We start from the raw sequence: 23,418 nt of genomic DNA, 5'->3' as shown, positions 1-23,418 counted from the left end.
ACTGCAGAATTTTCCTCCACTAACAGTGAAAAGATAGATTTATATATTTATAAAAAGGGAGGGAAAAAAATCGATATTATGCTCACTTTGCTGCGAAACAATTAAACCTCCTCACAGACTCCGCTTTGAAAAGCCTTTAGTGAGAATTGTTTGAACTGATGTTAATGGGAATAACTAGGAGGAAAGTTTAGCCAAACACATGAACAATAAATTTGAATCAACATGATCTGAATAAAGCACAAGTTGACCATTCAGTCATTTCCTCTTTTAGATTCTTTATTTAATCAATGATACATTAAACTAACATAAATAAACATTTTTATGAACAAAAGGCACACAGTTCAAATATAAACAAAAAGAACAGTTTGTACAGTTTGTCTCAGAAAAAAAAAAAAAATCGAAACGAGTCTACTGTCTCTGAGCGAGAGAGCGGTCCAAGAGAGATGAGTTTCAGGGGGTTTGCTGACAAAACGCTACAGCGCTACCGCCGCCACTGCTGCTACAGCAGCATCGAGTCTCAGCAAGAATCAGATCCCTTCCAAGAGGAACCAAAGTGGTGGCCACAAAAGCAAAAATGGCAACCAGAAGCAGCACTGGTGTCGTGTGAATCCTCTGCCTGGAGGTTTATAGTATGTGGATGTCCGTTTTTTTAAAAGTCCCTCTGAAACTCATGTCCACTGACTGGTTGAAGAGGCCACAAGATTAATGTTCACTAAATTAAAAGATTCAAACACTCAGCACATAGATTTGAAAAAAAAAAAAAATGTATGGGCCGGAGGCTGGGTAAACACTCACTATGATTTGTATAAGAGAATGATGGGAGGGTCAGAGTTGCCATGGTTTCTCTGTGGAAGCCTCTGATTGGTTGGTTGCTGCTTCCTCACAATAATAATAATAATTATAATAATAATAATAATAACATGGCCAGTTGGTCATTCACAGTACTGGCAGGACGCTAACTGTCTACAACAGTTTTGTCCCGATGTGGAAACGAGTTCACGTACAGCCGTACGACTACGTCAAAATGATAAGGGGCCGAGGTTTGGTTTTTCCTGCATCTGCTCCAAATCAGTAAAGTAGATAAATCCTCTTTTGCCCAGCGATCATCATCACTGAGGTCCTTTTCATTCTAGATTGTAAAATGTAGTATATGAGTCCACTCAAGTCTGTTGCAGCTTTTTTCGGTTGTCATCCACCTCTGAACACTGGATGAAACAGGTGTTGTCCTCTGCTAATCCAGTTTTGTCCAGTTGAATCCGGTCTGATGCTCCTTAATGCAGTCCAGTCTGGTTGGTTCCAGTCAACTACAGACCTGAATCATTGTGTATTTGCAAATATTTCTCAGCCTGCTTTAATGCATTTCAGGCACCAGATGGGTGAAGTCTGGTCTAACAGAGTGACTCCAACAGAGCTGGTTTCACCAACACGCTTCAGAAAGTCCATTTTTATTGGTTTTAAACTGTTCCTTTGCATCAAACTCCATCCATCCATCTACCACCATTAGCAGACTATGACTAAGGATTTGCAAACAAAGACACCAAGTTCTGTTGAAGGGCTTAGACGGCGACTGTGCTGGGTACCTCCTCGTAGTGAATAATAAAGTAAGGGTAACTCTGGTCGTCATTGAAGATGACGTAGATCTGGGGGTCCACCCAGTTGTCCACACAGGAGTCATAAAGGTCACTAGAGGGGTCACGAGGGTTGATGGGTGGAGGTCGCCGCATGGAGGGATTTCCTACAGTAAACCTGGAGAAACACAAGAGAGAAAACTTTAGTCACGTGGTTGAAACCATTTCTCATGAAACAGCCTGAAAATGATGCCTATTGTTGGAAAAAAGCTTTTTGCTGTTTAGCTCTTTAGTCTTTGAGAGGAATAATTTACCACTTAAAGGAAGATTTGTCTAAATGTAATGATTACAAGCCTGCTGCTCCACTGTGCATTTCAAGGCACTTTAAATAATATAAGCATGTGCTGCAAGTGCATGAAATGAATGTGCTGTACATATACACCAGTTTGTTTTTCCTCTTTTAAATATTCATGTCCCGCCTTAAAGACCCGCCATCCATCAATCTTTGTACTAGTTTCTTAGGGAACATCAATAAAGCATATGAACATTTTCAGCTACAGATAAAGGCCGTATGTAGACATACAGCATATCCCTGCTCAGGTCTGGGAGCTTGTCTCTGCCTGTGACGTGGAACAGCTTGAACCCAGGTTAAGAGTTGGGGGGTGGGTGGGTTATGTGTGTTTCCAAACCACTGCACAAGCCTCTGGGCGAACCACAGACTGTCTGCTGCAGCGGTAATGAAGCTAGTGATGTATGATGGGTAAAAGCCAAATCAGCTGTTTACATGTGCGGCTCCAGATTTGACTTGCATTTTAAGGAATGGGAGTAGCTTGATGCATAGCATGTCTGAATGATGGCTTATGGAAAAAATAAAACCTCAGGATTTTCATGATCCAAATTAATGCTGATGTGCTCTGTAAATTTAGTCTGAAAGCATTAAATGTGAGGCAGAAAGGGTCAAAAAGTTGTTTGGGATGAGGTATGTGCTGGAGGGAACATGCTTGTCAAACACACCAAGCTGTTCACAAGGGACACTAAACCATGAAACCCCCAAAAGAACCAGAACACATAAGGCCTTGATTTAGCATTTTACCAAACTATGTTCCTTCCAGCTTCCTTCAGACCAGAGCAGAGATATATCACTCAAATGAGGAAGAATTTGTGCCATCAGTAATAAGAAAGTGATGCTTCTAGAAAGGACTGTTGATGTGTTTTGTTTTTCTACACCCTTAATTCACTGGATTAGATCAGCGGGTCACGAATAACACGACGATATATTATTACTGTCACATTAAACAAAGAAAATTCCATTTATATTCAGAGATGCCAACGAGTCGGTCATTCTTATTAACTTGTGAGCTTTGGTTCTCACACACACCTGCCAGTGAGGACTTTGGCCAGGAACATGCAATGAACTCCTTTGGGCGATCGCTTGGAGAAGTTGTGGGAGTAGACAGCCTTGCGGGCAAAGTAGGAGCCCTGGCCGAACATGGTGGCATGCTTGCCGCAGACTCGTGGGTCGAAGTTGTGCTTGCAGATGCCCTCCACCACGTCTGCCGATGTGCCGTGGAAGAGGTGGCGCTCGCTCAGGAGCCGGTCCATGTCTGACATACGCCGTGACATGTACTCCTTCTTCCTGTTGGAGCAGACAGAAACAGAAGGTTAGATGCGGTTTTCCATTAATGCAGCATTTTTTATTGTATTTTTAGCATTCACGGTTGATTATTTCATTCTTTTAAATGAAAAAAGCAAAACATATTGATCAGAAAGCTGTTTTTTCCCCTTCATGGGAACAGGCTGATGCACAAAACAGATCATCTTCCAGGCGTGAATCAGTAAACAGCTCAGAGCAGCATCGCTATTGCTATTCAAAGTTGTTATCACAACCTCGTATGCTCTCAAATTGTGCAAAAACATCGGGCCTAATCCGTTTCTCTAGCAACACGTATGCGCGCACATACATGCAGCTCGTTTGATGTGAGCCAATCAATCAGGCACGCGGAGGAGAAAGCGTTCCGAGCCAGACAGGCCGTGACCCGGGCATGACCTCTCACGATCCCGCAGCGTGTGACCTGACAAACTCCCACTGCACGCACCCAGTACACACACACAACATATACACAGACACACACACACACACTTCACTTCCTACTATCCAATTTAGGATGAAGCTCCTCAACTTCCCTTCACGTAAACAACAAACCATTTGCATGCCAACACACACACACACCCAGACACGCAAACAAGCAGTTATGGTTTCTCTGTCACAACCCGAGTGTGGGAAGAAGGAAATCAACTGACATTCAGAGGGTGCATCACTTTCAGAGGCGGCGACACACAAGCACACACCGTCAGTCATTGTGAAACCGTGTGGTACCAGTCGGTGTGGGAGAGTTTAACTGTCACAGCTGATGCGACCTGCCCTGCTCTAACCACAGCGGTTAGCCCACTGTGTTCACAACAGGAACATCATCATCGCCAAACATCTCTCCATCTGCTGTGTTCACACACCACGCTCAACTCTTTCTCACGAAGTCCCGCACAGCTGGTCCCATTTGCCCTATTTTCTTTTAACTTCCCTCCTCTTACATAGTTTATCATTCACGATGTGCTTGCTCTTAAGAAGTTTCATTCTATCTGCAAGAGCACACACAGCTGGGTCTGAAATATGCTTTTAACAGCAAGAAATATCACGATGAAAAGTTTCAACAATTTGTTTTGAGTCGCCACAACAAATATTTCAGACTAGCACAGCTCACACACTATTCTGCTTCAGCACAACCGTGGATCCGAATATCATATAAATGTAGATTTGTGCTTATAACTTGAGCACTGTTTTCAAGTGAAGTATATGTGGAAGAAATCTTTAAAATCGCACATCTCTCACAGCAAAGTAGCTGGGGACCATTTGATAACTCTAGTTCAGTATCACAACCAAGACTGCGTCTAAGGCAGATGTCACAGCTTCACCACTAAGCATGTAAATTAAAGGCTGCATGCAAAGGAAAGGAACATACGCAAACCTGCCGGCAGCCAGTTTAATGACAGAAATGTTTCCTGTGTTGTCATTAACCCTCTGAACCCCAAAAACTGCACAGGTTTAAAAGTCACGTTCATTTTTGGAAACACAATTGCAATTATATCCTTTATCTTCTTAGCAAGAAAACTGTATAAACAGGAGGAACTATCAGGTTTTCTAACTTTCAGGACGTCCCTTAAACTAATCTGTTTGACTTCTAGTTTCGTCAGGAAAACAACCAAATCCAAGCTAAAATCTGGACATGTTATAAAAATTGTTGTATTTTACATGTCTCATTTTATAATTTGAAAAAAGAAATCGTTTTAACAACCCGAGTCTAGAAAAACAATCAACTCTGGGCTCCTTGAAACAACACAGCCATGACTGACTCAGCTGAAACCAACAGGCATGCTACAAAACCGATGGACTTTTCATCTGAACTGGGCTGAGCTGCAGGCTGTGTTTACACAAGCAGACAAGTATGACAATAAATTTAAGCAATAAAATATCTATAGCATGTAGAGTTACAATATATGCTAATGTTTGTCATACATGTGGGCACTGTACATGTTGATTCCAGGTTTTTTTTTAAATTTCTGTAATATGAATAATCGATTAAAACTTTCATTATAGCTTTGATGTCCAGCACAAGAGACACTTCTGAGTTCTCTGTGCTTCAAGTCAGGACTTGATATTGCTGTGAACAAGTAGCCCACAGTGAGTAAAATGCAACAGGAGCTAAAAACATTCAGCAAATGCTTTGGGTCCAGAGGGTTAAACATGATATTGTGTACTTTATATGATGTATGGAAATTATTTGTGATTTTGCACTTAGGCTACCAGGTGATATCTCCAGCATTGAGGCAGAGCTTCAATCATTGAAAGGCTTTTGTTCTCACCTCTTATACTTTCTCCCAGAGGAAGGGGTTCTGCACGCGCAGGATCTTGATAATCCTGAACTTGGTCTCCGACACCGTCTTGTGGAACAGACTGTACACTGTCCTGTAGCTGCGGTCTTCACGGGACACAGGCACCCGGAGGAAGTCCTGGCTCATCGTCATTGGCAACCATGTTTCTGGAAAAAGCTGGGCGGGTTGGTGGTTGTTGGTGAGAGAGGATGTGACACAGAGGGATCCATCGATGATGAGGACGACGAAGAAGAGGAGGAGGACGACGACGAGCAGGGCAGAGGAGATAAAGAGAGACCACCCAAAGTCCTGCAAAGAAAAAAAGAAAGAAGGGATAAGATGTCTGACTGCATAAATATGGAGGTAAGGTAGTTATTTATGGAGCACGTTTAGAACAACTGTTGAGCCGAAGTGCTTTCCTGTAGAAATGTTACGAATTGGCCAAAAAGCTTAAATATTGAGCTTAATTCAGATTTCAGTCACTTAATCCCTACAAAAATTGCATAAAACACAACTTTACCTGACTGCAATGAATATTAGTATTAATTATGGAGATTAATATGACTAATTTAGTTCAATTTACAAAGACATACATGAAACCCAGAACTCCGAGTATTTCCTGCATTTCTTTGAGTTCGCTTTCTTTTTCTTTCTTAAACTTGAAGTTATGTTTAGTCAAGTACTATTCGAAAATATTTTTCATGGTGTCACAGCTTTTGTTACTTAATTTAGTAAAAAAAAATGTAATCATTACATATATTCACCATACAATAATGAACTGATTCATGAATTAGTGATCTGACTGAAAAACAATCAAAATGTTAAAAGTATTTTATGGAAGAAAATTTTGAAATATTTGCTAGTTCCAGCTTCTAAAAGGTGAGGATTTAGTACTTTTGTGTTTCATATCTTCAGACATCAGTTTTGGTTCTGGAAAGTTGAATTTGGCCTTCATTGACATATTAATAGATAAATAATTATTAGTTGCATCCGTTCTGTAGTTGTGTGATTCTGGCATTCAAACACGGAATCATTTCTTTCATGGGTACTATAATTTCCAATAAAAGGGCCGACCATGTAACTGGAAGTTGACAGGCAGGTTCCTGGAAGGCATTATGTAATTTATTGCCCATTTATGGGGAAAGAAAGACGGTGTTAATTATATTTTATCGAATTAAAATCAAACACAGTTTTATAATTTATGGCCTGTTCTTTCCTCCAGACCATCCTGTACAGTGCACATGAACCTTTGTGCAAAATGAGCTTGAAGACAGAACTACTGAGGCTCAAACAGGACTGATGAGAACTCTGATCAAGATGTTGAAACATTAGTTGCTGCGCCTTATTAAAAAAAATCTGCACTACAACAGAGTGATCCAGATCTCCTCTGGACGGATAGAGCTTTTTCATTTTCCACTCTCTATCCCTGCTCAGGGTCATCTAAAACAACATCGCAGGCCCGATCATTTACAGTGACAGAAGCATCGACTGCAAGCCGCACATCTCAGCGTTCTACCTCACTCTCCACCTTCCTGCAGCTACATCCTCATGTGTTTCCAATCAAAGCTGCATCCCCACCTAAAACAAAACCGCCGCAAAGAACAGACACGTCAAAATCCTACTCCACCGACTGTCAACAATGACTTCACTGCAGTGCGGAGCCGAGCAGCTCCACAGCAGCCGTCAGCCGTCACCGACCAAACAAAACAGCAGGACTGTGCGAAAATGAAACCCAGACACCAAACAAGACAACGGGGAGGCGAGGCGAGGTAGAGACGGGAGCGAGAACAAGACAGAGGGGGGAAAATAAAATGCCAATTGTGGAGCTGTCATGGAAGTGACAAAAAAACTATTATATCTGGCATTTGAGTCAATAACAGTAGTTTGGCTGTCAAGTTATCACTCTCTAAGTGTAAATGCTGTTAGCTCTATCAGCCATAAGAAAGACGTGCATGGGTGTGTGTGTGCGCGTTTGTGTGTGTGTGTGTGTGGGTTGTCAAGAGACTGTGATCAGCTTGACTCTGAGTTAGTGCGACAGTTTTCTCATCTCTTTCCCCTCTCTCCCTCTCTTATCTTGTCTGTCCGGTCTCGATCTCCCCCCGCAATCGATGTCTCTATTCCCTGTGCGCTTTGAAGAGATCACAGACAGCCTGCTGCAGAAAACAAGTGTGAAATGAAAAGGGACAGATAACAAGAGAATGATGGAGTTGGGGAGGGGGGAGAAAGAGTGAAAAGGAGAAAGATTAGGACAGATAACAAGGGAGGGAGAGGGAGGCGATGGCTGAAAATAACATCATCAGGAGAGCGAGATGACAGAAGGAAAAGGGAGAGAGGTGGGGAGGGAGCCAGGGAGAGTGCCAATCAAGCTAATGACCTCCACCTGTAAAGCCTCACACAGATTGTTCCTGATACACACACACACACCAACTGTTTCGGTCGTTTCGGAGGACACTGCACTGACTTACATTCATTCGTCTAGAAAAAATGAATACATTTAATCAACAAAAAAAACAAGTATTATTGCCAGGAGTTTAATAGTCTGCCTTGCTGGAAGCAGCTTCTTGTCCCCAATTATTTGACTGTGATCAGATTTTTGTCCCCACTAAGTGGTTAACTGAAGTGCACACACAACAAACAGATGACAAAGTCCCATGAGCAAATCCTTCGATCCAAATTCCAGCTCCCCACAGTAACGTTTCGCACTCCTTCACTCACCAACTCCACTCTGCTGTGCACCCGGTCTGGAAACCATTTAGCCCTCCTGCTCTCTCACTTCCTCAGCTGTGCTCTCTATCTCACTGTCTCTCATTCTTTCTGTCTCCTGCTTCCTCCGTCTAATTTTCTCTCTCTTTCCTTCATCTCCTGCTCTCCATTTTGTCTTCTCTTGACTGTCGGGGCCTGGTAGGAACAGCTCGTTCTTGCCTTCGCTCTGTGTGGGAAACTGGCAGGACACCGCTACAGCAGCCTGCTCGGCAAAGGAAGTGAAAGATTCTGCAAATGGGGTGAAATGACTCCACTTGTTTCCAATCTGGTATCACTTGTTTCAAAAATAAGACCGTGGCGAGTGCTGCAAGGGAGACGACTCCACTGTAATAAAGACACGTCGATTGACTTTGAGAAAAAAGAAGATTTGGGGAGAAATTAAATTGCTCCAGTGGGTGTCTGAGCTGTGGAGGGTTAACTGGATTTGCTGCACTATTTTTTTCGTTTCCTTTCCCTTCATTTATTGGCTCTCCCTTGCTCTCGTCTTCTGCCTCATCTGTTCTCGTTTGCCTCATTATCTCATTTCCGACTGTCTGCTTCAGGCCTGCTTGATTCTGCACAGGACAAACCCCTGTGTCCCGGTGACTCTCTTTGACTCGCCAAAATCTGAGCTGCATTAAATGCTAACATCGGTTTCAAGTTCAGCTCACACTGCCAATGTACAACAACAGCAGATAGAAGGTGTATGTGGTATTCTGAGCATTCAGCCCCGACTGTGACATTAGCATGGTGTACCGGCTCTGCGTGACTGCATGTCTCCAAACAGGAACTCAGGATGCTGAGAGAACACTGAGAGCCATGAGGAGACAGCATGTCACATATTGAAGAGGCAGCTTGGTGTCTGCGAGACACTTTGCACATGTTGCCAGGCACTTATGTAAAATCAAGGTCGCTGTTCCAATATTCAAGCGTTGCTTCATGTCCAAAATACTAAATGTTCACCGACAATGTTGTGATCCGAGTGCTAAAAGGATCGATGTGGCTCTAAGCAGATAGCGCAACAGGAAATAGAAGCTGGGGGTGAAAAAAGAGCAGACCAAGAGAGACTATCAATCAAACGATTGACCTCTACCTCACAACTGGGGAGCGAGTACTTCCCTGTACATTTTAATTAACACCAATTTTAAACCCCAATGCTCATCTGAATGTTTTACTGGAGGTTAATGGACTGTTCATTAAACAATGCTTGTTTGCATCCAAATGGCTTCCTCACCGCCATGTTTGATCAGCTCATCTGTTATGTGGTTGGCAGAAACAGAGTCTACAGCGATGCTAGCAGCTATGAGAAGTTGTATTTGAAGAGAACATTAACACAAAGTACATTTAACAGCTGAGATTGATTGGAATAGCATTAGTTTGGAGGGATTTTGCAAGTATTGGAACCCATTTCTTCATTAGAGCCATGCAGACTTTGCAGCAGTAAGATCAAATCTCGATGTCTATTGGTGCTCCACTCTTAGCTATACCAGCACAAGCAGAGTAAGATCAAGTGCTAATCATGCCTACTTACTGTAGGTGAGGTGTCAGCATCACAGACGACATGAACATGGGTCGCTTCTTGATCTGACGTCTGAACCCGAAGACCGCGTTCTGCTGGAAGCCCTCCCTGATGTTGAGGATATACTGGTTCTGGAGCGTAATGAATCGCACCTCCTTAAGACCCTTGAACTTGCCTCTTCTATGAGCTTCACCACCGGCTGTAGAGGAGAAGGAGATTGAAGAAAAGTCAGAAAGGAAGATTTAGACTGACTTGTTTGACTTTTTTTGCAGTTGACTGAAAGGAAAGTCTGGAAAGGGAAATATCAGTGAAGTGTGGCAATTGTTCAAGTATGAAAAAAATACCACATTTTATTGAGTTGGTGGAATGAACTGAAAAAGGCCATGCACAGCTGCATCACAATGGGTGCTTCCTTTGTGTATACGAGTACATATGAGCACGTGCATCGAGCCCATCACAGTGCCGAGACGATTGATTGGTTGGGTGCAAAGTTAATGTGTCTGGCTTCGTGTTCACAGAGCGTGCATGCAAACACACAAACACCCGTGTAATTGCGTCGATTGGCTCACCTCGGAGTACTCCCTCCAGCCAAAGTTGTCTCTGCAGTAGTACTTCACACCGTGTGACAGCTGGGGGTGGGGTTTGGGTTCGCCGTGGGAACAGGTAGAGGGCTGGGGGGAGTGGTCAGTCGTCGGACACAGTCAAACTCCAGGTCGCACACCTGCATCGCCCCAAAGTCCAGGGCAAACACTCGACTCCTGAAACGCAAAGGTTGAGCCATTAAATAACTGAAAACAGTCAGAATGAAAAAGCAACACATGTACGTGTTGACCTAACATGCGGTCATGCCACGGTGACTTTGTTGTTAAATGGTCACGGTTTGTGTTTCAAATCGGTAACCGTTTGACCAAACATTTGGCTGCTTCCGTGACTTTAATTTAACCCATGTGCCCTGGAGCAAGACGACCAAACCTCTAATTGCTCGCTCAGAATGAATCACAGCGGATGACAATGTCAAAAAACACGACTTATAAAAAGTGAGAAACACAAGACATGTATGATCAAAACATTATGTCCGCACACAATGAGAACACGAATGTAACTATAACAACTCTTCAAAAACTGAAAGAAACATTAAGATGTAAACAGGACTAATGAAGGGGAGAGCTCTATTGAATACGCTATTTAATTATGGTTTTACAGGAGTTGTTTCGAATGTAAGAAAATGTGTTTTTTCACTTTCTTGCTGAGAGTTTTGTAAGAAGACTGATTCCACTCTCAAATCTGTGCAGTAAGCAGCCTGTTAGCTTAGCTTCTACTAATAAACTAATCAATTTTATAGCTTCAAATGTGCCAGTGGAAAGCTAATAACAGTATCTCCCTAAAACTATTGCTTTAAAGAATGGCATGCCCCCGCCATTAGTCACATTCAGTGACAGAATTGTGACTTCGTGTCGCTGATCACAAAATATATAAAGTGTCACTATCTGCTAAGTAAATAAGCAGTGAAAATGCATAATCCCATAAGTGCATACAACCTCCCATAACCCCTCTGTCTCGACAAGCGTGGGTGAAAACCCTGTTATGTGTGTGTGTGTGTGTGTGTGTGTGTGTGTGTGTGTGTGTGTGTGTGTGTGTGTGTGTGTGTGTGTGTGTGTGTGTGTGTGTGTGTGTGTGTGTGTATCAGTCTCTCTACATTAGGTCTCCATAGGGCCTAAGGCAAATCTTTTTCTGGGTCAGACATACCACTTACATAAATGTGGGCATCACACATTGGCACGCTATGGCATGGAAGGCAGACAGAGACAGAGAGAGCAGACACTAACACATACATACAGTCATATGCATGTATCACACAGGCAACCACGCAAAACTACACAAGATACCGGTAGAGCAAACACAAAGCAGCACACGGCCTGACAGCGTTATGGCCTCATTGATTTTTTTTTGTTAGCTTTTTGCAGGGAAACTAAGTGGATGTAATGTCAAATGTTGGACATCTGCAAGTGTGTGTGCGTCTGGAAAATATGAGTATGAAAAGCAGAATGTGTTTCCGGTGCTGTGCTTGTGTAGATGTTCCCATCTGAAACACAGAGAAGCTGATCAGAAGTGTTTAAACTGTATTAGTTCAAAGGCCCAAAGCAGTGAAACCTCATATTATAATGGCTGCACAGTAAAAAAAAAAGAAAAAATGGATTCAGTTTCATAGTGTACGTGCAATTACTGGTCACCGGGTTACACACACATACACACACAAATAGCAGTTAAATACGCTATATTTATAGTGTTTCTGCTAAGTCATAATGTGACTGCATCTCTATAAGAGGAAGTGAAATAGTAGTTCAAACACAGAGCACGTGCAGAAACAAACAGCAACTGAGGAGTGAGTCACTGATTATCACATCAGCAGATTACCAGAAACACAGGGCACACAGATAACGCAGATGTCCACATGATTCTCTTAACTTTATTCAAGAATTCCCTGAAAAGGGTTTCTGCTACATGAATTATAATACTAAAAGCAAAACAGAGAAACAGAAGAGAACGGATGATGGGAACAGGAGCACCAAGGACGTACTGATACGGAAGGATGAGAAGGTAAGAAACTGAAAATGTAGCACAAGCAAATTAAGTGTGAAAACAGAACTTCTTCTGTTTCACCTCTGGTCAGCCTGTTCTCTGCTGCTCACTTTGTATTCTTAATTTTTTCTCTTCTCACTTTGTTCTGTCATGTCTCCACTCTGTTCCCCGTTTCACTGCTTGTTTCGGTGTCTCCGCACTTTTCTGTTCTCCGTTTTCAGTCTGAAAAAGAACGCGAATGCCCTGCACCTGCATGGTCCACTCTGTTACCCTTTTACCAAAACAGCACAGAACAGATTCTCCTGTAACACCGTGTTATGGTGACAAGAGATTCTGAGTGTGATTGACCTCTAACACATACACATATTCAAGTTTTACTATGCGGAAGTTAGATTTACTGGCAGCAGGCTCTCCACCTCACTGGTTACCTCTGTATCTGTCTCTCTTCCTCTCACAAATTCGCACACTCTCGCACAAACTCCGATGAGGACAGGTCTCCAGAGAGGTCAGTCCAATACATTTCAAAGCCTTTCACACAGTCTTTTTCCCTCCCTCGCTCCCAGACTAGTTTGTGCTGTTCTAAAAATAAAATTCCACCAGTTAAATTAAGTGCACCGAGATTCAGTGCTTTCAACGCGGAGGCCAATCAAAGTTGGAACGAGGCGCGAAGCACGCCCACTCTGGCAAGGTCGTCAACCACGCTTGAAATGTCGTGCTACTCCAAGTTTGTGCAAAGGTGCATGCACAAAAGTCAACTGAAATTGCAAGTTCAAAGAACGCATTTAAAGCAGCGTCTTTCATTTCTGGAACTAAAAGGCTTTTAAATGGCAAATCGTACCGCTGACGAGGGAGCCGGTATGTCGGAATCACTAAAATACCCCAAACCTGCTCTGTTCTTGTACTATGTGCGAATGTGTGTGAATGTGAAAGCAGGGTGATGGGAAAAGCAAAAAACAGTGTGTTCAGCAATGCTTTTCCCTGGATAAATAAAGGTTAAGAAAACTCACTGCAGTGTCAAAATGGCTATTAATCCCCCACACACTGCCTTCAACACACACACACACACACACACCTTCAAACTTCTCACGGCTACACATACAAGGACCCGCATACCAGCAGCAGTCATGCCATGGTGAACGTCACAGACTAGAGAGAGAAAAAAAATAGAATAGGAGCACTCGCTCACTCTTGAACGCACCCACACACATATACACACATTCTTTCGACATATTCGTGTACACACATGCAAACTTCATCCAGTCACGCTAGATAAGTCAGTCAGTCAACCAAATCTGCTGACGAAGGCTTCTCTCACACACATTCTGCCTTGATGTCATGGTCAGTGATGCTTCCTCATGTTCGACCTGTTCACTTCAAGTGATTATTCAAATGGGCTTGACTTGATCTGCTTTTTTAGCTTTGAAGGCCGTAAACACAAAGTCAACCACCCACCCACACAGAACAAGGGAAAAAAATGTGCCGTCTCCTGCATGTCCTAGATTGTTCCCACAAGAGTGTATCTCTGTCTCTGTCCACATCATTAAGCTCATAGTTCAGGGTGTCCTCTCTCAGTCCTTTACTCTCACTTTTGAACTTGCAAAGCTGCCAAGGGTGTAAACCGTGTGAGAATATAAACATGAGATAAAAAAAAGAAGGAGCGGCAGAAGACAAGCAAGTGAGTTTGGCCATTAAAATAACACTTAGTGACACTTCAGAGGAGAGGAGCTGAGAGAGAAAAAATGGTGAAGAAGGCAGCGAAAAAGGGATTCTGCTTGAGAGTGCCGGCGAAGCTCTCTCACACACACAATTTCCACATCTCTTCCACCTCTTTCAGGCCCTCGAGGGATAACTGAGGAATGAAAAAAATGATACAGAGACTGACAGATACGAAGACATAGAGAAAGGGAGCAAAGACAGGTGCGACGAGGAAACGTAGAGGACGAAAAATACCCAGTAAGGAACGATTACAGAGTAAGAGGAAGAAGGAAGGAAGAGGGGACAAAAAGAAGGATGAATGAAGCAGACTCTGAGTAATAAGAGGCAGAGCGACCCGACCTCGCCCCTCTGGATTCATGGCATGATCCGTCTGACACGCTATAGCCACGCACACACACAGAGCGGACCCATTCAGTCTGATTATCTTGGCTCTGCTTCTTTTCACACACACAAACAGCTCGCTCAGACATAACCGATCCTTGATTTTCTTTGGTTCATAACACAACAGGGTAACATGGAATCCCCCTGCGATATAAACACAATGACACACTCGCACACACCACTCACCACACACCTTGTGTCAGGTCGCTCTGCCCTTGGTGCTCAGTGACTCTTTATGTCAGTTAATGACAAGCAAGGCTTTTATCACCTGGCTGACAAAAGAGCCTGCTCCACCACTCACACGCACACACACACGAATATGTGTGCTTCATCATGCTTATGTAAAAAGGGCGAAACGCTTTACAAGTCCTAAAGTCCGCCCTAGCACAGAATATCACAGGAAATTAGCCTAATTGTAGGAGATCTGATTGAGAATTCATTGTGTTCAGGAAGCAATAGATGTCAAGAAACACTCAAATCAGCCAAGGGGAAATAAAAGTGAAAACGCTTTTTCATATCTTTTCCGCCCTCTTACACACACACTTTACAGCACAGCATGAACCTGTCTAACAAGAAACTGTACAGCTTGAGGATTATTACAGTATACTTTTAGAAGCGATGACTGTGACATTCCCTCCTTACTGCTGCAGTTAGTCTAATGGCGATTAGCCAGACTTCCATTCCTGCTTATCATATGGATGGATTAACCTGCGCTATGGATTCATACACACATGGAACAGCTCGGCACAGAACACACACTCGCATGCGCACGCCACAATGGGCCGTGCATAATCAGATGCAGATACACACACACAGAAGAAAAATAACTGCTAGTGCATTTTGCTTTTCTGTCCACTCCTTTTCCTGCTGCACACACACAGTGAAAGGCAAAACAGGCCTGTGTTGCCATACCGACAGTTGAGCTTGTTAAGTCATCTGCTGCTCTTTATATCACTAACGATTGTTATCATTTGACTGTAGTAACCACGGTGATGCCTTATGAGTGTGTGTGTGTGTGTGTGTGTGATGTGCATGAAAAGACAAGCTGGGCTGCGTCTCTAAAGAGTTCTCACACACACCAGCACAAACAAAGCTTCGAGGAAAATGGCTCAACTGAAGAACCAGAACAGAGTGAACACTACACGTTTACTGACTCCTCCTCAGTGTGGGTCTCATCACTCGACAGCTGTTCGCTCCCACAGTCTGAAACCAAAACTAAGTCTGGTGTTATCAATTTAACACATGCAAACCATTTATTAATAGCCAAGCACTTCTTCACAGGCCTAAATCATCCTTTTGGAACCAGGGATTGCCAGTGTTTACTTACTGTAAATGAAAAGCTAAACAAATCTGGGTTATTTGTCAGAGAGGTCATGCGTTTCACTGACAAACATGTTGTACGTCCGCTGTCTAAAGTCACATTTTCACTCCACTATTCGGCAGTTTTAAGGCAGAGGTATAAGATACATTCAGCCACTCTATTGGGAGTTTTATGCCTTGGTTGCTTTAAAAATGTAATACTGGACGTGGGGTGAAGTAGAGGCCGCGATAAAGAAATTGGCTGACTAGAATGTGCTAGAATGGTATAATTATGTGAAATACGTGTGAATTCAGTGGTTGTCGAGCTTGTAGCTAAACTTGAAAAGTGTGTCAAGAAGTAATTATCATGTCGGAGTCGGGTTAAAAAAAAATCACAGGAAATGTAAAGAAAAAAAATGAAAAAAATCTTGTGTGCTAATCAAACCATGAGCAAATACAAGTCCTGGTGCTGATGGAAATGTTTAGTGCACACATTACAAACTGAATGACAGTGGCTTTTGCTTGACAGAAAAGAAAATAATCATAATTACACAAGAAGTCACTTGGATAAGAAGTGAATTTCTGCCAACAACCTAAAAAAATAGCACAGTTGCTCCATACTGAAGCTCTAAGATAATCAAGTTATCATAATGGCTACAAATATATGTAAAATGTATAGTAAATCAGTCTTGCATTTCTGGTTCTACTGGAGTTTCCGTCAAGTGAGCCAGATGGGCCTGTCTGACTGTTAGAGAGTGGAACAACTCACAGGCCTCTGAAGAATCTGGGTTGACACCACCAGGTTGCATATCCTGTTTGTGGAGCAATATGCACCCAGCGTAGAGTTTCAGCTTGAAAATATGAGTCAACAAGTCGAACACACAGACACGTACAAATCACTGGACACAAGCAGTGGGTTCATGTGAGTGTCAATACACAGAACGACAAACACACCGATGTGATTGGAGACGTGGATGTGTCAGACTGAAGGTTCAACAGTGCAGTGTTGTGTCACCGACTGTGTTAGCAGAACTTTTCAGGCTGATTCTGACAACAATGTGAGGAAAAAGTTGCTAAAATTTGCTCAAAGACATCTTCACACGTGATTTTTTAAATGGAACAATGGGGAGATAAGCAAACTGTGCTCAGGATGAGGTCATTGAAGTGTGTGTAGATATTTCATTGTGTTGATGTAGAAATGTTCCTGCATTTCAGTTACGGTTTCACAGGAAACGGTGCCTGCTCCTTATGTCACCCCATGGGGCTTGCCAAGTGCTTGCATGTGTGTGTGTGTCTATCTACTGGGTGTGTGAGAGTGAAAGAGAGGTTTATCTCTGTCTACTAAAAGGCGTGCGTGTGAGCACTGCAAGCCACTAGCTTCCTGTGCAGCCTATTTCGTGCGAGCGTCTGCGTGCCAAGCAGTGTGCGTGCGTGTGTGTGTGCGAGCGTGTGTGGGTGTGATTGTACACAGCAATGTGCATGTCTATGACCGAGGGAAGGAGAGAAGCTGCCAAGTACGTCTGTGTCATGACCGCACAAGGCAACCGAGGGTCATGGAAGTTCACAGCTTTCTGTCATGAGTGCTGAAAGTCTGTTTTGGATAAAGTCGGCCATCATGGGGCTGCGTTAGAGCAGGAAATACAGGAAATAGATTAACCAATATCAGGGTCTGTTAGAGTGAGCCTACACAAGGTTAGCTGTTCAAATAAAAAGACACACGGAGGTACACGTCAACTAGAACACACACGAAGACACGCGGACTAATACACGCTTTCACCATGCATACATAAATCACATTTACTGCATTCGGAGCTGGGAAAGTAACACTCACAAAGGCACATTCACTTGGCCGCAGTCCAGCAGCCACACATGCACAGAACAGCTGTAGGAGTCAAAGCTTTCAGTTTGTCACCGGCGCTGAAACCAAAGAGGAAACTCAGGCCGAGGTCTACTGTTTCCAACACAGCGAACCAGAAGTGGCTTATCACTCACAAGCGGCCTATCAGCTTTCTGCACCATTGTTGCCATGTCACAAATACCTATCAATTTACCGCACAGCAGTCTTTTCAGCCGTACTTACAACACATCAATAGACTGCTGTGGCTGCAATGTACTGCACTTTCCAACTCTATTGATCAGGAAGAGGGTTTTCATCAGAATGTGAGAATTGTTCTGCTGTAACGCCATATTATTCACTTGTGTCGAGAAACTATATCAAAAATAAATGTCTGGGCCGTGAACTGAATGTGGTAGATAGATGTTTTTTCCTGCAAGTGCATGATTGAGGTTTCAGTTCCTGCTCTGAACTGATTGAATTGAAAGTGAATTGCCCTTCTCACTGACAGATCCAAATCAGAAACACAGAAACACTTGTACTTCTTCCCCTCCACAGTAGGACCCTGTATGAACCTGAGGACATGCAGTAAACACAGTATAGAATAATACAGTGGACAAGTTACAAGCAATAACACTGCAGCGGTGATACTTACTGGAAACTTGAGCCTGACTTGCTCATTGGTCGGGGTTGCAGTACAGTCTCTCCAGCTGTTCCTGGGAGTCGTCTGCTATGCTCTGCCATGTCTGACTGCTGCTCTTGCGGATCTGCCAGTGGTAGGGCAGCACGGTGTGGTGGTGGGCACAGTCGTTGCCATAAACGCACTGTCCTGGAGGAAATCCACACAAATGTCCACTGAGTCCGACTGGTGTGTGTGATACTGGAGCTGGGTGAGCAACTCAAAAAACCAGGTCCAGGGAGGCCTCTTCACTTTATCCTGAAATAGCACCCTTTGTCAGGCTGCAGGAGGAGGGCATTGGGGTCCTGGATTCCAGTGCAGTCTTTAACTGGTAGATTTTTAACTCCAGAGGTTAAGAGGTCGTTGCTTTTGATGGCCCCCTCCTGGTGAGGAGCCTGGGGTGCAGCAATGGAGGTAATTCCCTGTCCGGGGGTGTTATTGTCACTGTGCTCCCGGCTGCCCTGAGGCCAGGCTTCAGCTGAAAGCAGTCTTGGCAGAATCTTGGATCTTGGGTCGCTCCCCTCGCCGCTCCGTCTCTTCCAGCTCCGCAGTAGTATCGGCTATTTCACAAACGTCCGGGTCATCAGCCCTGTACTCCGGCCGCTGTGGTGGTATCGTCGGCAGCTCCCGGGTCTTTGAGGCACACCTGGCCATACAGCTCGTTTCACACTGCCGCTGCGCACAGATTGCCCGGCGTCCGTCCCGGCTGGCTTCGGGGAACAAACACTCCATCCCCGGACCAGAGTATCCGTGCTCAGCAGGCTGGTCAGTATGGATCCTCCAGGGCGCGGTGGATGGCATTTGGGATCAATTTCCTCTGTTTCTTCTTGAAATAAGGTTTCACCAGAGGTATTTTGTCGGAGCCCCACGATCTGCTGCTCGGCGAAATCTTCCCCTTCGTCATATTTAAACTCATGTCCAGGGAGATCCAGTCGGTACACCGTCTGCGGATTTCTGGAGAATGTGCAAAGTTTTATCCATGGCCCCCTTCCTAAAGCCCGACAGTCCTGAGAGAAAGAGAAAGACAGAGAAAGAGGTAGTCATCAAAGATAACTCTTATATCCTATCATCTCAGTTTCCAAAGGTGAAGTCATCGTGGCGCATAAAGCGATGATTAATAGGCTGCACGACGCGCTATTAAGCCAGAAATTAACTGTGCAAAACTCGTCTTTCCTTTCCTGGAAAGGAAACCCTCGCCTTCTGTATAAGAAACGAAACCAGTTCAACCCTCCGACGGGCTATCCCAGAATGACCCTGCATGGAGCAGGAATAAGGCAGACACACTGGGGGGACATTGCAGCCTGTTTTTTGCCGATTCTCTTTGGGGAAGCAGGAGAGGTTCACGCAGCTTAGTGCAGCCAGGAACTGAAGCGGAAAAATATTACCTAATCCTGCTGCAGGGGACTTGAGCACCAGGCTCAGATTAATCATATAAAACGAGAACACATAATTGCACGGTGTCTTTCTTTTTTTTTTTTTGGTTGCTTGTGTTTCTTGTGTGTCTCGCTAACGTCATGCCTGCAATTACAGCTGCGCATCCGAACAGCAGCGATAAAATCATCACTGTAACAAAACCCCCCTCTCTCCCGGGACTATATATTTTGATCACGGGAGTCCGATACGCGGCCCCTGCCGTCTACGTGCCGCTTACACATCTCTGCCCGAGCAAGTTTGCACGTAGGCTACAGTGGACGCGCACACACACATACACACACACACAAACAAACACCAGGCAGACACACACATACATCCAGGGCAGCACTGCAGCGGAGCAACGACAAAAGGCAAACGGGGCACCCCGGAGCTTTATTTCACCACGTTGCCACAACAGCTCTCCTCTCGTTCAGACGCACTTCTTCTTCAGCAGCTTTACGTGCGTAAAAATGCGTCTAAACCACCCCAGAGCACCGAAGCGCCGCAGTACGCAGGCAGGGTGATTTGTTACAGCCGCAGCAGATTCAGGAAAAGCTTCTCTACATTGCTCTCACACTGAGGCGACCAAAAAGCCTACCTGCGCGACAAAGTCCGCCCCTCTCCCCCGGTCTCGACACTCTTTGGTGGGTAAAATCCAGTGCGCACATCGGCGAAGCTCCGTATCCAGTCCGGAGATAATATCCGTGTCTGGACTAGACTGTAGTCCGGTCGGCTTGCTCGTGTCCCTCTGCTGCCCCCCGTTCTCATGCTCTGTCTCTATTTCATGCCGTCCGTCTCTCTTCTTTGTATCCTTCTACCGGATAGAAAAGCGCAGGAGCGAGCAGACCGACAAAGAGAGGAGCACAGCTGTGGAGAGAGACGCTGCCTCCCGGCTCCGCACGGACACGCTCCGCCCCGTAACCTGTCAGAGGCGGGGCCTGGCTGCAGAGAGAGGCGGAGGGAGAGAGAGTCGTCTGGTGGTGAGAGGAGGAAGCTGCAACGGGGGGTGTAGGGGGCCCTCAGGGGCCTTTATACGGCCTCAGAAGTCTGGTAATAAAAGCAAAGTGGACAGCAGTGAGGTGCCACATAACACCTTCAGAGCAAAGGAGCAAGCAGTTTTATTGTTTTTATTTATTTATTTAGCACCTTATCATACACAGAGGTTATTTAAAGTGCTTTTAAGTAAAAAAAAATAAATAAATAAAAGAGACATAAATTAAAAAATGGAGACAAGTCGAAAAAAGTCCACAAACCTTCATAGAATAATCAAAACCGGCTAGAACAATGGAAAAACAAGCCTAAAGATAGAACTAAAAGCACATAAAAGATCAAGTATACAATAAAATAGCTGAAAAAAATTCAATGAATAAAAGTGTAGAATAAGCGTTTACACCAGACTCTATCAATCAACCTACTACAAAAGCAATGGCAAAAAGAACTGTGTTTAATTTATTTTTAAAATGGCTACATCTGGGGCAAATCTAAGTTCCAAGAGAAGCTGCTTCCAGGAACATAAAGATTAAACGCTATATCACTGTTTCTGGTCTGAACATCACTAAATAACCAGTCAGTATGGATCTGAGAGATACCAGGTTTGTACTCAGTAAACACGTGTCTGACACATTTTTGGCCCAGATCATTCAGAGACTTAAAAGCAACAAGTAGGGCCTTAAATTCAGATCTATATTTAACTGAGAACTAGTGCAGGGATCCAAGAATCAAAGTAATGTGTTTTTTCCTCTTGGTATGTGTCAGTATTTTAGCGGCAGCATTTTGAATGAGCTGTTAATGTCTGTTGGTGTTGTTAGGAAGTCCAGCACTGAGTGCATCAAAGTAGTTCTCTCGACAACTAATATGACTGTGAATGAGTTTTTGCTAATTTTGCTTGGACACAAAGTTTGGATAAGTTTTTAAGATGCCAGAATGAGGGTTTGATTACAATTCTGCTGTGTCTGATGAAATTTAATCAAACATTAATTAATACACCGACATTCTTGACCTGGCTTTTAGTTTTTAGCGTCCTGGGTAAGCTCTGAGCACCAGTTTCCATCATTTATTGCCAAATAGAACTATTCTCTTCTTGTCTTAATATAACTCAAGGAAGTTTCATTTCATGTCAGTGTTAACTCCTCAAGACAAAGACAAAGCAAGTCTATATGAGCACAGGTCACTCAGTGAGAGATAGATCTGGGTGTCATCTGCATAGCTATGATAAGAAACCTGAAAGAAAAATGTTTTTGTGCATTCTGCTTTGTGTAGCTTCGTGGTACCCCGTACATGTCAGCCACTTTGGATGATCACACGTAACACCTATTGGAAAAATAACTGTAAAATCTGCAGAAAAACAAGGATTTTCTATAAATGGCAGAAAATGTATTAATTTAGTTTTATTTATATAATACCAAACTCAAGTAAGGCTGCATTCTGAGAGCAAAAATGCTCTGTTGGGACAATATGGCACAATAAGGTCTTAGAGTTATGGATGCATTTGGTCATTTAGAGCACTGCATGTTTGAAAAAAGATTTTAAATCACTTTCTTGATTTTAAAGTAAGTCAATGAAGGGATGCTATTAAATAATAGCAAAAACACACACAGAAAAAAAAGCAAATCAAATGCGTCATCATACTGAAAAAATGAGGACATTCCCCACTGCTGTGTGTGTTTTGTTCACACCCTGCGTGTGAGACATCAATGTAGCAGCGTCACTGACATTTTAAATTGAAACTGCACCAGAAGAAAGCACATCAGTGGAAAACCAGCCGGAGAAGACAATGTTTTCACATCCCAAATCTGATGCCCCGATTAATGCGGTAAGAGCTGAGGTACATAAATCATGAGACAATCTACTGACGGCTGCAGTGGACCACCTGGCTAAACATTTCACCACACATATGTTGATTTTATAACAACACATGTGATGCTCTTCTAAATAATCTGTATGATTTTATGTAATCATCTGTAAGCAGTTTGAAGTGGATACATATGCCACCCTGACACCAAATTACCATGAAGTACAGTACAGACTGGAACCATCAAAACAAACAGTGATACTGATACTACCTGGTCCCGTGTGTGTGTGTGCATGTGTGTGTTTGTGTGAGACAGCTGAAAGTGGTTATGTTAAGCACAACTTTATTGAAGAATAGCAATAATGTGATCACAAAATAAACGTAACAGAGGAAAACTAAATGTTGAAACAAGACCGCTCTACATGATAAGGGTAAAATATGACATGCAGAAAATCACGAGACTACCAAAACAAATGTATACAATCTTAACCTGTCTGTCTTATGGTAAAATAAGTTAATTGCCTGTTGTATATGTAGTGGAGTTAAAAGTACAATTTGTGCAGTTAAAATGTAAAAGATATAGAGAGCAGCATAGAACTGGCAACCAAGTAAACGTGTACTTTATTCCCCTAGGTTATTTCATAAGACACTAAACCTGAAACCTGTTGAGACATGACAACAGTCCTGTAGACGTGGAGAATTAGTCATTTTCTTCTTATCTAGTCCTGATTAATTCGGAAAAATGTTAAGGAAACCTGACCCTTTGCTGTGCAGCTGATCGGCCCCATTTCCATAAGGGAGTGGACTGTTTACTGACTGCGTGTTGAGTCAGCTTCTCTCGCCTGCCTGGCTTACCAGAAGTAGTTTTTTAGGAACCTGCTGTGCTGCTCAGTCAAACAGTTTCCAGTTTCTATAGGGTGGATTTCTCGAAAGAGCTGTTCTCTGAGCACAAAATTCAAACCTGCTTCG

General features: G+C 43.5%; 1 protein-coding gene across 1 annotated transcript; it reads right to left on the bottom strand.

Annotated features, from left to right (window-relative positions):
- Positions 1 to 255: 255 nt before the first annotated feature.
- On the bottom strand, positions 256 to 19,249 carry tiparp (TCDD-inducible poly(ADP-ribose) polymerase). Its single transcript, XM_051958249.1, is given in 20 exon segments — positions 256 to 1,746; positions 2,947 to 3,227; positions 5,496 to 5,674; positions 5,677 to 5,804; positions 9,769 to 9,922; positions 9,925 to 9,955; positions 10,326 to 10,372; positions 10,375 to 10,514; positions 18,218 to 18,398; positions 18,401 to 18,470; positions 18,472 to 18,496; positions 18,498 to 18,648; positions 18,651 to 18,727; positions 18,769 to 18,831; positions 18,833 to 18,985; positions 18,987 to 19,021; positions 19,024 to 19,108; positions 19,110 to 19,149; positions 19,152 to 19,175; positions 19,178 to 19,249. Coding segments are annotated over 20 exon segments (2,103 nt in total). The 5' UTR covers positions 19,227 to 19,249; the 3' UTR covers positions 256 to 1,556.
- Positions 19,250 to 23,418: the final 4,169 nt, after the last annotated feature.

Source organism: Acanthochromis polyacanthus, chromosome 13 (assembly GCF_021347895.1).
Source record: "Acanthochromis polyacanthus isolate Apoly-LR-REF ecotype Palm Island chromosome 13, KAUST_Apoly_ChrSc, whole genome shotgun sequence".
Lineage (NCBI taxonomy): Eukaryota > Metazoa > Chordata > Actinopteri > Pomacentridae > Acanthochromis > Acanthochromis polyacanthus.
The sequence above is the reverse complement of the archived record's forward strand: the minus strand, read 5'-3'. Positions and strand labels throughout refer to the sequence as shown.